At 44.4% G+C, this 17308-nt stretch overlaps 1 protein-coding gene across 1 annotated transcript in view; it reads left to right on the plus strand.

Annotated features, from left to right (window-relative positions):
* LOC140195872 (uncharacterized) overlaps positions 1-15073 on the plus strand; it is a 128619-nt gene extending 113546 nt beyond the window's left edge. Inside the window, exon 11 of the mRNA XM_072254512.1 lies at positions 13108-15073. Within this exon, the coding sequence (XP_072110613.1) occupies positions 13108-13119 (12 nt within the window). The 3' untranslated portion in view covers positions 13120-15073. The remainder of the gene's footprint in view (positions 1-13107) is intronic.
* The last annotated feature ends 2235 nt before the right edge of the window (positions 15074-17308 follow it).

Below are 17308 nucleotides of genomic sequence, written 5' to 3' on the forward strand. Positions count from 1 at the left end.
CACAGGACAAGATAGTACAAAGTCAGCATGGTTTCCTTCAGAGTAAATCCTGCCTGATGAACCTGCTGGAATTCTTTGAGGAGATTACAAGTAGGATAGATTAAGGGGATGCAGTGGATGTTGTATATTTGGACTTTCAAAAAGCCTTTGACAAGGTGCCACACATGAGACTGCTTACCAAGTTAAGAGCCCAAGGCATTACAGGAAAGTTACTAACATGGTTAAAACATCGGCTGGTTGGCTGGAGGCAGCAAGTGGGAATAAAAGGATCCTTGTCTGGTTGGCTGCCAGTGACTAGTGGTGTTTCGCAGGGGTCGGTGTTGGGACCGCTTCTCTTTATGCTGTATATGAATGATTTAGATATTGGAATAGATGGCTTTGTTAGCAAGTTTGCAGATGATACGAAGATTGGTGGAGGGGCAAGTAGTGTTGAGGAAACAGGTAGGATGCAGGAGGACTTAGATTAGGAGAATGGGCAAGAAAGTGGCAAGTGAAATACAATGTTGGAAAATGCATGGTCATGCGCTTTGGTAGTAAGAAATATACATGCAAACTATTTTCTAAATGGGGAGAATCTCCAGGAATCTGAGACGCAGAGGGACTTGGGAGTCCTTGTGCAGAACACCCTGAAGGTTACCCTGCAGGTTGAGTTGGTGGTGAGGAAGGCAAATGCCATGTTAGCATTCATTTCAAGAGGTCTAGAATACAAGATCAAGGATGTGATGCTGAGGATTTATAAGGCACTGGTGAAGCCTCACCTTGAGTATTGTGAACAGTTTTGGGCTCCTCATCTTAGAAAAGATGGGCTGACATTGGAGAGGGTCCAGTGGAGGTTCACAAGGATGATTCCAGGAATGAAAGGGTTATCATATGAGGAACATTTGTTGGTTCTGGGTCTGTACTCGCTGGAGTTCAGAAGTATGAGGGGGATCTCATTGAAACCTTTTGAATGTTGAAAGGCCTAGACAGAGTAGATGTGGAAAGGATGTTTCCCATGATGGGAGAGTCTAGGACAAGAGGACACAGCCTCAGGATAGAAGGGTGTCCATTCAATACAGAGATGCGGAGAAATTTCTTTAGCCAAAGGGTGGTGAATTTGTGGACTTTGTTGCCACATGCAGCTGTGGTGGCCAGGTTATTGGGTGTATTTAAGGCAGAGGTTGACAGGTTCTTGATTGGACATGGCATCAAAGGTTACTGGGAGAAGGCCGGGTACTGGGGTTAAAGAAGAGATAGAAAAAAGGATCAGCCATGATTGAATGGCCGAGCAGACTCGATGGGCCAGATGGCCTAATTCTGCTCCTATGTCTTATGGTCTAACACGCATTTTTGATGGAATGTATTAAAAATACAAAAGCACCTGTGGTTGGGGCACAGTGGAACAACAGGAGCAACATGCACAAAATGCTGGAGGAACTTAGCAGGCCGGGTCCTGATGAAAGGTCTCGGTCCAAAATGTCAACTGTTTACTCTTTTCCATAGATTCCGCCTGACCTGCTGAGTTCCTCCAGCATCTTGTGTGTGTTGCTTGGATTTCCAGCATCTGCAGATGATCTCGTGTTTGTGGAACAACCGGGGGAATGGGTTGTCTCGAGTGCTACTGTGCAATCTCTAGCTCACAGCAGGCACGATCCAGACAGTGGTTAGTTTGCTGAGTGCAGTAAATTCCATGGACATGAGACGAGCGAGAGAGCGCTGGACTCTCTTTGGACATTCCACCCGGGCCACAAAACATCGCGACCACAAATCCATCTTTGCTGTGGTAATTGTACATTCCTGAAATAATCTTGCAAAGATTAATTTAAAGTTGCACAGATTCGCAGTATTTATCACATGTGAGATGTGACATTTGCATCAGTGACCAACACAGTCCAGGATGTGCTGGGGGCAGCCGGCAAGTGTCATTGTGCTCCCAGCGCCAACATAGCATGCCTGTATCTTACCAACTCTAACGCGTACATTTTTTCCCCGAGGACGTGCAGTTAGTGAGTTGTGAGCGCGCTCTGTTGGTGCTGGAAGCATGGCAGCACCTGAGAGCCGCCCAGCACCATCCTTAACGATTTGAGACGCCTCCAGTGGTGCATTTCTCAGCACGTTTCAAAGTGCGTGTCAAATAACTCTTTAAAAAAATATTTCAAACAAGAGAAAATCTGCAGATGCCAGAAATCCAGGCAACACACACACAAAACGCTGGAGGAACTCAGCAGGCCAGGCAGCTTCTGTGGAAAAGAGTACCGTCAACATTTCGGGCTGAAACTCTTCAGCAGGACTGGAGAAAAATGCTGAGGAGTAGATTTAAAAGGTGGGGGGGGGGGCGCTGTAGGGGAGAGAGGAACAGAAGGTGATAGGTGAAACCTGAAGGGGGAGGGATGAAGTAAAGAGCTGGGATGTTGCTTGGTGAAAGAGACAGAAGGTCATGGAAGAAAGAAAAGGGGGCAGGAGCACCAGAGGGAAACGATGGACGGACAAGGAGGTATGGTGAGAGAGGGAAAAGGGGATGGGAAATGGTGAAGGGGAGGGGGGCTGGGGGGCATTACCGGAAGTCTAAGAAGTCGATGCTCGCCATCAGGTTGGAGGCGACCCAAATGGAATATAAGGTGTTGTTCCTCCAACCTAAGCGTGGCCTCATCATGACAGTGGAGAAGGCCATGGATAGGCATATCGGAATGGGTATGAGAAGTGGAATTAAAATGGGTGGTTCCTGGGAGATCCTGCTTTTTCTGGCGGACGGAGCGTAGGTGCTCGGTGAAGCGGTCTCCCAATCTACGTTGGGTCTCACTGATATACAGAAGGCCACACCAGGAGCACCAGATGTTCTACTTAACTTCGTCATTTGATACTATAATTTTGTTGTTCCGTATTTACAATTACTAGTCCCTCATTTCAGCACTATTTTATAATCATATGTCTCCTGCATATGGTCTTTCTAGGCCTTTAGTAAGAGTTAAAAATACACTTGGACTAAGATGTTAACTGTCCTGTGCTATCACCAGTGGGATCATCAGTTGATCTGCCACTTGTCTTCAGGAGTTTCGGCCCGCTTATGATCAAGACTCCCTCGAGGTGGTGGGCCAGCAGTGCTAAAGCACCACCTCCCACTGGTGAGCTTAAAAACTTGGCATCTGCCTCTATCAGTCACTTCCATCCAACAGATAGTCTGCTCTTCAGGTGTCTATGCAACTACTGAAGAGTTTGCAAGATATGTATACACTGTCTGACTATCTGCCCCTCTGGACACACTTGGTCCACACCCATGCTGATCCTTTCTCTGCTGCCTCAGCTACAGCCCTGCTGGTTGACTTGATCTCTCTTCTAGTGAAGCCAAGGTCACGCAGCCACTTCTGGAGAGTGAACGCAATAAACCCACGGCAGCCTACTTCGAATGGATAGCATGAGACCTTCCACCCTCTGTCTCTGCACTCTGATCTTAATTCTGCATACTTGGTTAACTTGCGCTCATGGGCTTCATCGATGTTGTGTTCCCAGGGGACTGTGAGTTCACCAATAACCACTTCTCTACTGGTGTCAGACCATACGATTATATCTGGACGCGATGTGGTGAAAGCTATTTGCTCCGGGAAACTGCCCTTCCCGTCCAGGTTGGCCTTGACACACCAATCATTGGCTGAAGAAGGTATGCTTGATCGTGAGCCTGCGCTGTACATCCTTGACTTGGAGCCTTCTTTCACAAATGATATGCGATGTTCTGTGCAGCATGGGGCATGAGATAAGTTGTGCTGCAGTACTCTCTGCTCAACTGCTTCTGTCACAACTTTGAGAACGTTGTTATGTCTCCAAGTGTACATGCTGCTGGAAAGATTGACTCTGCATGCACTCAAAATAAGTTGAAGTGTTCCCTTCTCGCCACAAGCAGCACACCTGTCTGTCTTATCTTCATACCAGGTGCTGAGGTTGGCAGGTGTTGGGAGCAGATCGTATGCTGCTCTGCATAGAAAAGAAATGCGGAGCGTTTCCATCTGCCACAGAACATTCCAAAATATATGTCGTTGTCCAACACTTTCCCACCAGGTCCAAGCCCTTTGTTTGGCCAGGCCAGCTGTTTTAGCTAACCTCTTCTCCTCTTCTACCTCTCATACTTCTTGTGTTACAAGCTCACGGCGCTCCTTACCTGTAGAAGATGACCACCACTTGTGAGTTGTCCATCCAAGTCCCTGGCGGCCTAGCTGGATACCCCCAACTGTTTCCTTGTGCTTCAATCTAGACTCTGCCTCATCAACTGCTACACGGGCTGACTGCTACACGGGCTGACCACTTCCTGCCTGATCTCACATCTGGCTGGGTGTTCTTGATGACAGGGTCTTTTGAGTCTCAAAGCATCAAGAATGATCTTACCTTGGCAACCTTGACCTCTTCAACAAGGGATTGCACTGGGATGGTAAGCTTTGTCTGGCTACTGTGGATTGCAACATTGCTGAGGCTGCTCGGTACTCCAAGCCACTTCTTCACATACTTGTTGATCTTCCGTTCCATTGCCTCAACATGGGACATTGCCACTTCGTAGACAGTTAGTGGCCACATTATCTGTGGCATCAGTCCGTACTGCAAGAACCACAACTTCAACTTGCCAGGCAAGCCACACTTGTCAACAGACGTCAGACCCCCGCTGATCTGTTCTCCTGTCTCTTGAACCCTCTTGGTGTCCCTCAGCTCCTCTGTGGTACCATCGCCCGAGGCTGTTAACTGGTTGGTCCTGAATGGATGGAATCTCCTCTCCACAAAGGATGAAATGAAAGTCAACCAGCTTTCCTCTCCTAAGAACAAGGCTCCTTGAGTTCTTGGTCTTGAACTTCATTCTTCCCCAATCCATTAGCTCCTCGAGTCTAGATAGTACATTTTCCACTGCCTCTGTGCTGGGACCCAAGAGGGTGAGATCGTCCATGAACACTCGTATTGGTGGTAGCTCCCCTCCACCATCAAGTGCGACACCTGGTCCCACTGATTCTGCAGCCCTCAGAATGACCTCCATGGCTAACACAAAAAGGATGGGATATATAGATATTAATTGCTAATTTCAAATAGCAAGCTTCAATTTCAAGCTAAGCAGGACTAATGTTTAATGATGGTTATTTACGGTATCTAAAGATGAGCAAGCAACAAGACACTCAGAACTAAAGTTATTGTGGTACTTGAGCAAAGGACCGAAATACAGTACATTACTGACAAAGCTGTTCTCCAAGCATATGAAGTTGAAAGTGTTATGTCAGAAGTGAAGTAGAAAGAAAAGGGAATATTGAAAACCGCACAAATAAATAGTAAACAAAAGAGATTCTGCAGATGCTGGAAATCCAAAACAACACACAAAATGTTGGAAGAACTCAGCAGGCTGAGCAGTAATTATGGGGGCGGGGGGATAAACAATTGGCATTTTGGGCTGAGATCCTTCACCAGAACTGGAAAGTAAGGAGGAAAAAGCCAGGATAAAAAGGTGGGGGGGGGGGAGGAAGCCGGACAAGCTGTTAGGTGATAGGAGACGCCAAGTGAGGTGGAAGGTGGGTGGGTAGTAGAGGGAGGATGAAGTAAGAAGCTGGGAGGTGATGGGTGATAGGGTAATGTAACATGGGCTTTGTTGTCTGTTTTCTTGGTCAGGACTACAGTTTGTCTCCATGGGTGGACTGATGGATAAGAATAAATTATGAGGGTGATAATCATTCCAAGTTCTAAGCTAATTGATTTGTGAAGAAAAGCAAAATATATCCATTCTGTTCTCCTTAGAATAAAGAGGAGTTAACTTCAAATTTAGTTAAAGGGCTTGACAGGGTTGTCAATGTAACTTTGAAGATGTTACTGGTGCTGTAAAGCACTACACTAACTGAGACACTACCGTGCAGCCTGACACCACCACATTATAGGGATATACAAATCTATCTAAGAATGTAATAAATCTGATCAAGTGTTGGCTATGCAACAGGGAGGATTACAATTTCAAGAGAGAACTTGCATGTTTTGAATTATGAAATAATTTATGGAAAAGTTTATGGAAAATACTGCCAACACACACAAAATGCTGGTGGAACTCAGCAGGCCAGGCAGCATCTATGGAAAAAAAATACAATCAACGTATCAGACGAATCGACGAAGGGTCTTGGCCTGAAACGTCGACTGTACTTTTTCCCATAGGTGCTGCCTGGCCTGCTGAGTTCCTCCAGCATTTTGTCTGTGTTGCTTGGATTTCCAGCATCTGCTGATTTTCTCTTGTTTGTGATTGGAAAATACTGCCACCTACTGTAGCACAGGAACTAAACAAGCTTTTATCACAGAATTAATTAAAGTTGATTTACCAAATGTGGAGTCATGGTGAAAGTCAAAGTCCATATTACTGTCATGTGTGCAAGTCGATGTATTTATAGAAACAATGAAAAAATTTAGTGGCAACAGCAGTACAGGCACATGGTATCTATAAGGAGCATTGACAAGAGAAACATTAATTACATGCAACTTTTACAAGAAAGAAAACAATTGCAACAAAAAAATGTCCATTGTAGTGCAGAGTGATCATGGTGTTCCTAAACTGTAGTGATTTACATTTTACTGGTTTGTTTAAGAACTAAGTGGTTGAAGGAAAGTAGCTGTTGGTTGAACCTGGTGATTTGAGACTTAAGGCTTTTGCACCTCCTGGGCAGAGTACACTATTCTCTGTAGCTTCTTATGTTCTTGTGCATACAAATTGCTCCACCAGATCATGATATTCTCAAAAGTGCATCTATAGAAGTTTGTTAGAGTGTTTGGTGTCAAGCTGAACCTCCTTAACCTCCAAAGAAAATAAAGACATTGGCACACCTCACTGGCGATTGCATCACTAAGCTAGGCCTGGGGCAGGCCATCCGAATAGTTAATGCCCAGGAATTCAAAGCTGCTGACTCTCTCCGGCATCAGTGCCCCTCTGTAGATTGGCGCACATTCAGCCTCCTTCCCCTTCCTGAAGTTAACAGTCAGCCCTGTCGTTCTGCCAATGTTGAGTGAGAGGTTGTTGGTGTGGCATTACTCAAGCAGATGTCCTGTCTCACTCTGGTAAACTGACTCATCACCACCTATGATTCACGTCCGCTGACGAGTAAGTTGTGGATCCAAATACAGGGGGAGGTACAGAGGCCCAGGTTGTGAATCTTTGTGATGAGTTTGGATGGGATGATGGTGTTGAGTGAGCCTGACGTATATGAGTTCCTGTTCCAAAAAAGAGTGAAAAACTAGAGAATTCACACCTGCTGTTAACCTGTCATGGCGGTAGGCAAATTGGAGCAAATCCAGGCCATTAATGGGGCAGCGGTTGATTCCTGCCATAGCCAACCTCTCAAAACACGCAGTGAGTATAGGGAGTTAGGGAAGAGGCTGAAGAGCAGGCTCTCCAAGGTCGTAATCTCTGTATTACTCCCAGTACCATGTGTTAGTCAGGGCAGGAATAGGACAATATTACAGGTAAATGGCTAGCAGAGGAAGTGGTGCACGGGACAGGGTTTCAGATTTCTCTATGGGAAGTTACAACATGTACCAAAAGGACAGGTTACGCCTGAACCCAAGGGAAACCAATATCCTTGCAGGCAGGATTACGAGAGCTATTGTGATGGGTATAAACTAAGTTGGAAGGGGGATGGAAACCAGAGTGATAGGGGCTGAGGATGGGGCAGTTGGTATACAAGTAGATGCAGTGTGTAGTGAGACAGTGAGGAAGGACAGGCAGATGGGAGGGTAAAATTCCAGGCACTGGGATGAGTTGAAATGTAACACTGGGGAAAAAATTGAAAAGGGGGATGATTGCAAGACTGAAAGTGTTATATTTGAATGCACGCAGTGTACGGAATAAGGTAGATGATCTTGTAGCACAGTAAGAGATTGCTGCGTATGATGTTGTGGGCATCACTGAGCCATAGCTGAAAGAAGATCATAGTTGAGAGCTTAAATCTAAGGATACACATTATATTGACAGGACAGGCAGGTAGGCAGAGGGGTTGGAGTGGCTCTGTTGGTAAAAAATGAAATCAAATTCTTAGAAAGGGGTGACATAGGATCAGACGTTATAGAATCATTGTGGAGAGCTAAGAAACTGCAAGGGTAAAAAGACCCTGATGGGAGTTACATACGGGCGCCGAACAGTAGACAGAATGTGGGTTATAAATTTCAATGGGAAATAGAAAAGTCATGTAATAAGCACAATGTTATGATAGTCATGGGGGATTTCAATATGCAGGTAGATTGGGAAAATTAAATTGATGCTGGATCCCAAAAGAAGGAACTTGTAGAATGCCTATGAGATGGCTTTTGTGTTGGGTGTTGGATGTTGTATGATGAACCAGATTTGATTAGGGAGTTCAAGGTAATGGAACACTTAGAAGGCAGTGATCATGATATGATAGAATTCACCTTGCAGTTTGAGAGAGAGAAGTTAAAGTCAGATGTATCAGTATTACAGTGAAGTAAAGGGATTTATAGAGACATGAGAGAGAAACTGGCCAAAGTTGATTGGAAGATGGCAGAACAGCAATGGATGGGGATTCTGGGGGCAATTCAGAAGGCGCAAGATTGACTCATCTCAAAGATGAAGAAGTATTCTAAAACAAGGATGAGTCAACCGTGGCTGACAAAGGAAGTCAAACACAGCTTAAAAGGAAAAGAGAGGGCATATAGTATAGCAAAAATTAGTGTGAAGTTACAATGCTTTCAAAAACCAACAGAAGGCAACTAAAAAAACACCATAAGGAGAGAAAAGATGAAATATAAAGGTAAGTTAGCCTTTACTATAATAGGGGATATCAAAAGTATTTTCAGATATATAAAGAGTAAGAGAGATAAGGGGGGATACCAGACCACTGGAAAATTATGCTGGAGAGGTAGTAAGTGGGGCAAATGAACTTAATAAGTATCTTTTCTCAGTCTTCACTGAGGAAGGCACTAGCAGAATGCCGGCATGGTTGGGAAACTGAAAGCTCTGAAGGTAGATAAATCATCTGGCCCAGATGGTGTGTACAACAACAGGAATTCTGCAGATGCTGGAAATTCAAGCAACACACATCAAAGTTGCTGGTGAACGCAGCAGGCCAGGCAGCATCTCTAGGAAGAGGTGCAGTCGACGTTTCAGGCCGAGACCCTTCGTCCTGATGAAGGGTCTCGGCCTGAGATGTCCACTGCACCTCTTCCTAGAGATGCTGCTTGGCCTGCTGTGTTCACCAACAACTTTCAGATGGTGTGCACCCCAGGATTCTGAAATAGGTAACTGAAGAGATTGTGGAGGTATTCATAATGATCTTTCAAGAATCACTAGATTCAAGAAGGGAGGGAGGCAGAAGAAAGCAAATTATAGGCCAGTTAGCGTGACTTCAGTGGTTGGGAAGATGTTAGAGTCGATTATTAAGATACTTGGAGGCGTGCGATAAAGTAGGCCAAAGCCAGCATGGTTTCCTTATGGGGAAATTTTGCCTGACTAACCTGTTGGAATTCTTTGAGGAAATAACAGGCGAGATAGACAAGGGAGAGTCTACTTGGATTTTCAAAAGGCCTTTGGCAAGGTGCTACACGTGAGGCTGCTTATCAAGAAAAGAGCCCTTGGTATTGCAGGAAAGATACTAGCATGGATAGAAGATTGGCTGACTGGCAAGAAGCAAGAGTCAGAATAAAGAGGGCCTATTCTGGTTGGCAGCTGGTGACTTGTGGTATTCTGTAGGGGTCGGTATTGGAACCACTTTGTTTCACGTTATATGTCAATGATTTGGATGATGGAATTGATGGCTTTGTGGCCAAGTTTGCAGACAGTACAAAGATAGAGGAGGGTCAGGGTGTGTTGAGGAAGCAGTCAGTCTGCAGAAAGACTTGGACAGATTGGGAGAATGGGCAAAGAAGTGGCAGATAGAATATTGTGTAGGGAAGTCTATGGTCATGCACTTTGGTAGCAGGAATAAAGGCATATACTATTTTCTAAATGGGGAGAACATTCAAAAATGAAAGGTGCACAGGGACTTGGGTGTTCTCATGCAGGATTCCCTAAAGTTTAATTTGCAGGTTGAGTAGGTGGTAAGGAAGTCAAAAGCAATGTTAGTATTCATTTTGATAGGACTGGAATATAAGAGCAAGGATGTAATAATGAGGCTTTATAAGGCATTGGTCAGACCACACAGAGTATTGTGAGTAGTTTTGGGCCCCTTACCTAAGGAAAGGTGTGCTGGCATTGGAGAGGGTCCAGAGGAAGTTCACAAGAATGAAAGGGTAACATACGAGGAGTGTGTGATGGCTCTGACCCTGTACTCACTGTTTAGAAGAATGAGGGGGGAATCTCTTAAAACCTATCAAATATTGAAAGGCCTAGACAGAGTGGATATGAAGTGGATGTTTCCCATGGTGGGGGAGTCTAGGACCAGGGGGCACAGCCTCAGAATAGAGGGACGTCCATGTAGAACAGAGATGAGGATGAATTTCTGTACCCAAAGGGTGGTGAATCTGTGGAATTCATTGCCATGGACAGATATGGAGGCCAAGTCATTGAGTATGATTAAAGCAAATGTTGACAGGTTCTTGGTGAGTAAGGGCATCAAAGTTATAGGAAGGAAGTCAGGAGAATGTGGTTGAGAAGGATAATAAATCAGCCTTGATTGAACGGTGGAGCAGACTCGAAGGGCGAAATGGCCTAATTCTGCTCCTATCTCTTATGGTCTTAATACAGTTGATGTGCTACTGGAGGGTGGTCACTGCAGCAAATCACCATGCTCTTGGTATAATAGATGCCTTTTTTAAGCAGGTGAGATCTTAAGACTGCCGAAGTGAGAGGTTGAAAATGTCCATAAATACTCCAGTCAGTTGGTCCCCACGGTTCTTTAGTGCTCAGCTAGGTACGCCATCAGGACAAGACGCCTTTGGTGGATTCACCCTCTTGAAGGTTGCCCGGATGTCTTCCGCAGAGAATGAAATTACAGGGTCATCCAGAATATGGGAGCTCATGCCGGTGTATCGTAGTTCTCCCTATGCATGCAAAAAAAGGCATTGATCTCGTCTGGGAATGATGGGTTATTGCCACCCAGTCTCACCTTGTAGGAAGTTATATCATGCAAGCATTGGTACAAATATGAAGTGTTCATGTGTGATTCCTGTTGAGTCCAGAATTGCCTCTTTGTGCTCACAATGGCCTCGCAGAGATTATACCTCGACTTCTGATATAACTCATGGTTGCCATCCCTAAACACCACAGATCTAGCCATCAGCAGATTATGAATCTACTGGTTCATGCAGGGTTTCTGGTTGGGGAAACTTGTAATGTTTTGGTTATGTACATACTTTCCCTTATGACTTTATGACTTCTATGATTACGACTTTCTCTGTTGCTTTGATGGTTCTGTAAAATGCTGAAGTAAACTCATTGCCACTTTATTAAATACACCTGTACACCTGCTTGAAAATGCGAGTATCTAATCAGCCAATCATGTGGCAGCAACTCAATGCATAAAATCATGCAAACATGGTCAAGAGGTTCAGTTGTTGTTCAGACCAAACATCAGAATGCAGAAGAAATTTGATCTAAGTGACTTTGTTGGTGAATTGTTTGTTGGTGCCAGATGGGGTAGTTCGAGTATCTCAGAAACTGATGATCTCCTGGGATTTTTACGAACAATAGTGTCTAGTGTTTATAGAGGGTGGTGCAATAAACAAAAAAGATCTAGTGAGTGGCAGTTCTGAAGGCAAAAATGCCTTGTTAATGAGAGAGGGCAGAGGAAAGTTATCAGACCAGTTCAAGCTGACAGGAAGGTGACAGTGACCTAAATAACCATGCGTTATAACAGTGGTGTGCAGAAGAGCATCTCTGAATGTACAACACACCAAACCTTGAAGTGGATGGGCTACAGCAGCGGAACACCATGAACATACAGGAGATACCTAATAAAGCGGCCACTCAGTGTACACCTGAATTACAAGAGTGAAAATAAAAGCTTCCTTTTTCTTAAAGCAGCAAACAACAACATTCTCCAAAGCTCTCCTTGAGATATGAAGGAAATTCAGCCCAATTTCCAATTATCTCTGCCGCAAATGCACATGTGACACTTTCCATTTTCAGTCAAACTCCAACCAGGCCCATGCACATCCCTTGCCATTGTTTGTGCACCCATGGCTGTGACAGACAGGCCGGAAGAAGCTGGAGAAGATCGTGAATATCACACAAACCAGTCTTCCGTCCTTGGACTCGCCTTACACCGCATGCTGTCGGAGCAGTGCTGCCAAGATAATCAAGGACACAACCCACCCAGCCAACACACTTTCTGTCCCTCTTCCCTCCAGGAGAAGGCTCAGGAGCTTGAAGACTCGTACGGCCAGATTTGGGAATAGCTTCTTTCCAAGTGGGATAAGACTGCTGAACGGATCCTGACCCAGATCTGGGCCGTACCCTCCAAATATCCAGACCTGCCTCGTGGTTTTTTTTCACTACCTTACTTTCCCTTTTCTATTTTCTATTTACGATTTATAATTTAAATTTTTACTATAGTTACTATCGATTTGTATTCCAGGGAGCGTGATGCGCAGAATCAAATATTGCTGTGATGATTGTATGCTCTAGTATCAATTGTTTGGCAACAATAAGGTAAAGTAAAGTTCTCCTGCCCGACTTCACTCGGTATCTTTCTATATTTTATCTCAGGTGGCAGGGATTGTACCTGGTGATTGAAAGTAGAGACGTAGTGTTCATGGGTTCATTGTTCATTCAGAAATCAGATGGCAAAGGGGAAGAAACTGTTCCTGAGTCATTGAGAGAGTGTGCCTTTAGACTCCTGTACCTCCTTCCTGATGGTAACAATGAGAAGAGGGCATGTCCTGATGGACAACACCTTTGTGGGACTATGGAGCCCATGATGGAGCTGACTAATTTTACAACTTTTTGCAGCTTACTTCAATCCTGTGCAGTAGCCCCCTCCCATAACAAATGGTGATGCGGCCAATTAGAATGCTCTTCACGGTATATCTGTGGATATTTGCGAGTGTTTTAGGTGAAATACCAAATCTCCTCAAGCTCCTCAGCCCACTAATTTTCACAAGTTATTGGAAACCAAGTCAGAGCCAGAGAATGTCTATACAGAGGGTCAGCAACTGTTAATAACATTGATCTAATTTATTTTACAGAAAAAGAAGTGATGACATGAATCGGTGTCCTCCGGCAGTGCCAGATCCAATTCTACACCAAAGTTAATAGTCCAAATTCCTTATCAATGGTGTAATCAAAGAAGTTAGCCTCAAAATTACGGACATAAAAATCTGCATCTCTTTCATGTTTCCAGAAAACTCTCGTAATCTTGTGGGGGGAAAAGAGTTTGTGTTGGATGACATACCCAGTGTTCCCATCCAAAAGAAAATCTGAAGATTAAGTTTGTTTTGCATTTCTTCCTCCAAAATTCACTGTTGACCTGTTGCTGCAGAAAATCGGACCTTCCACTTTTGCCTCAAAGTGTCAGTCTTTAAAGATTGAGAACCTTGTCACTTGGATTGTAACTATTATTGAGTCCTGGGATTCACCCTTGGCCAAAGATGGAAACTGGAGCAGCCACACTACCTTTCACCTAAAGAAACAGGTCAGAGAAAGAGTATTCCATAGCAAATGATTCACCAGTACCTTTCTAATGTCCACAAGGCTAAACTCAAGGCCGTAATAGAATAAATACAAGAGATTCTGCAGTTGTTGACAATCTTGAGCAAGACGCACAGAATACTGAAAGAACTCTGCAAGTCAGGCAGCATCTATGGAGGAGAATGAACAGTTGACATTTCCGGCCATGACCCCTCATCAGGACTGGGAAAAGAGGTGGAAGAAGCCGGAATAAGATGGTGGGAGGGTGGGGAAGTCGTACAACCTGGCAAGTGATAGGTGAACCCCGATGAGGGGAAAGGCGAGTGGAGAGAATCTCGATCAGATTCCTCCTTCAGCCTTTTATCTCTTCTCACTTCATCCCTACTCCCCCGCCCACACACCCTCACCCTATCACACATGATTTCACCTGTCACCTGCCAGCTTGTGTTCCTCCCTCCCCCCACCTTTATATTCTGACTTCCACCCTCTTCATTTCCACCCTCAGCCAACAACGTCGACTGTTTATTTCCCTCGATAGGCGTGCCTGACCTGCCGAGTTCCTCCAGCATTTTGCGTGTGTTGCTGGAATAGAATATTCCCCATTTGTCTGGATGAATGAATTTGAGAATCATCCAGGCCAACGGGACCCATTTGATGACACTAAATCCACCAGTTTAAGCATTTCACTCCTTGCACCAGCAGCTCACTCGGACAGTGCTGTGCGCCACCTATAAAATGCAGCACAGAAAATTACCATAAATCTAAAGCCATCAGCAGGATTAGGACATCTGTGGAATACAAACTGCTCCAACTCCACTCTATGTCCTATAAATCATACGTATGTCAACCTGAATTGCAAATGTATTGGCATGCCTATAGTGTCACTGTCAAAATCCTCCTCGTCCTTACGCCCGCAGACCGCAGCAATTGAAGAAGTTGATTGAATACCATCTTTTCAGGAGCAAATCAGGATGAGGAATGAATGTAGTTCTGACCAACGATGTCTAAATCATATAAATCTTATGAATCATTTTAAAATATATACTCACGTACTACAGATGTGTGTACATTTAACCTCATTAGCTGATGAAATTCTCATTATTTTTTGCCTCAGAAACCTACATGTAGCAGTAGATTTAACTAAAGGCTGTGAATTCATTTGTAAAAGAAGAGAGGGGACTAATTCACAATGCCAGATTGCAAATCACTTTTGACTTTCCTTATTTATTATTTATTTTTTATTATTACTGTCTAAGACTTTGTCAAAAAGATGAATGAAACATTACTCCTAAATAATGTAACGACTTGTAAAAGACTGCCTCCAACTGTGGAACCATATTTGACATACATAATCAAAGAGCTTTCTAAAGGAAGTTTTTGCAATTATTCCACTTTCAATTCCCTCTACAATATTACACTTTTTTGTGTGACTCAGAATGTAAAATAAATGCCAGACAAAAACAATATGAGCTGTAGAACTTTTGACTTTACCTGTAGGTTTTGATTGCTAAACAGTACCTAATAAAGTTGCTAAAATGTCCAATGGACTCTGATTTTTGTAGGTCAGTGCACAGTTGATACTCAAAGCATTCACTCATTTCATCAATACGAGGAGCTACAGAGTTATTACTCAAAGGAATTGATTTTAAAATACTGTAGGCATTATTAATCTCTCACCAATTGTATGAGGTTTTCCACAATTTGCTGTCATTTTGGAAATGATATAAGAAGCAATGAGACCACTAACATGGTCATTTTTAGCTTTCTTGGCAAATGACTCGAGTGTTCAACGCTTTTCAAATGCTTCTTTCATCTTCTGGACCTGAGTAATACCATAAGTAGCCTTTTCAGGGTGTCTATTACGGAAGTGTTCCTGCAATCTTGTTGGTTTCATGGCTTCATTAGACAGTACATACAGTATTACAAATAAGACACATGGGGCATCGCTGATCTGACGGGAACGGAATAAAACCAGGCTCCAGTTAGGTAAACAACAGGAATTCTGCAGATGCTGGAAATTCAAGCAACACAGATAAAAGTTGCTGGTGAACGCAGCAGGTCAGGCAGCATCTGTAGGAAGAGGTGCAGTCGACGTTTCAGGCCGAGACCCTTCGTCAGGACTAACTGAAGGGGCAGCTAGTAACAGATTTGAAAGTGGGAGGGGAAGGGGGAGATCCAAAATGATAGGAGAAGACAGGAGGGGAGGGATGGAGCCAAGAGCTGGACAGGTGATTGGCAAAGGGGATACGAGATGATCATGGGACAGGAGGCCCGGGGAGAAAGACAAGTGGGGGGAGGGGACCCAGAGGATGGGCAAGGGGTATAGTCAGAGGGACAGAGGGAGAAAAAGGAGAGAGAGAGAAAGAATGTGTGTATATAAATAAATAACAGATGGGGTACGAGGGGGAGGTGGGGCAGTTAGGTAACATTGTTTCTAAACAGGATTAGAATTCAAGGCTTCACCACTTTCAGGCTCATAGAGATCGTACCGTACATATTTATCCATCATTCATGGGGCTTAATTAAAATCAAAAATGAACACAAACTGGGGTTGCCTATCGGATGTTGACGACGGCAGCAAAGTAACGGTGAGGCGAAGATGAAGACGGTCATAACAGTAAAAATTACGCTGACAAGGATTCAGATTGGAATCTGAATGTTAGTCGGGATAGAGCTGGTGTTCGGCAAGCTACCTTTACACTATTCCAGTTAGCGTGACCGACCAGTCAGATTAGGTCTCTTTAGCCCCAAAGATGGTTCTTCACCGCACATGTTAAGCCGAGGCCGCTTTGAATACCTCAAGTAGAATCCTCGGTGTTGGCAGGTTCTGGACAGCACCGTATCATCGTGCGACCTGTTTTCTGTACAGTAAGTTCAGAGGGTGTACTTGACTTAAATTTCATGAACTTGTTCCGTGCTGCGAGTCAAGGGGAACTGTTGGGCACCCTGGCTGCTACTTTATGCATCCCCAATAATGTCTCTTTGGTTGGTAAGGTCGGATGAAATCGCCGAGTTTCAGACCCATTGTGATGGCGAGTGCTCACCGCCTGCAGAGCTAGGGTTCTTCCCGTGTTCCAGTAACCCATCCTTATTTTTTTGAAATGCCTGCTCTAACAGTCGGTCCGGACGCGTGCCTCGTTAGGGGACCGCTTACTATCCCCCCACCCCAAGAATCTTGAACACCTCCGATGACTTCTATTTCCCGTGTTGGGAATCACTGCACTAACTTGATGACTATGTGCAGCACATTCGGATTGTGTTTCAGATACATCAGCTTGTATGTGCAAAGTGCTAAATTTGGGCAGCAGAATCTCAAATCTTCTCCCTGTTAGACCAAAGACCTTGTTCTCTCAAGTCGGGTGGCAGCGATGCCCGCCCCACATTAAAAAAAAACTGCACATCCTGAATCATTCTCTACTCCATTCTCAACAAGGTGAAGAGAGGTGGGACGAAGGACAAAAATGTAACCTTAGTTTTATGAATAAGTCTCTGCAACCAACACTGAAAATCGCATGTAGGTGGCAGATGATAATCCCAGACAGAGGATCACTCTTTTTTGCCCTGAAGTGGAAAATACAACTCCAAGAGGACCACAGCCTTGCAGTAGGGTTTGGAGGTTTACGAGCCTCAATGACCCAGAGAGCTATGTTGGTTGGGAGTCAGGGCTTTATGCTTTGGCTCTTGGTAGGGTCACCCATGCCAAACAGGTCAAAGGGTGGTCCACCGGTTTTCCAGGCTCAGGGGTTCAGCTCAGGGCTA

The sequence above is a fragment of the Mobula birostris genome, chromosome 4 (assembly GCF_030028105.1).
Source record: "Mobula birostris isolate sMobBir1 chromosome 4, sMobBir1.hap1, whole genome shotgun sequence".
NCBI classification, from domain to species: Eukaryota; Metazoa; Chordata; class Chondrichthyes; order Myliobatiformes; family Myliobatidae; genus Mobula; species Mobula birostris.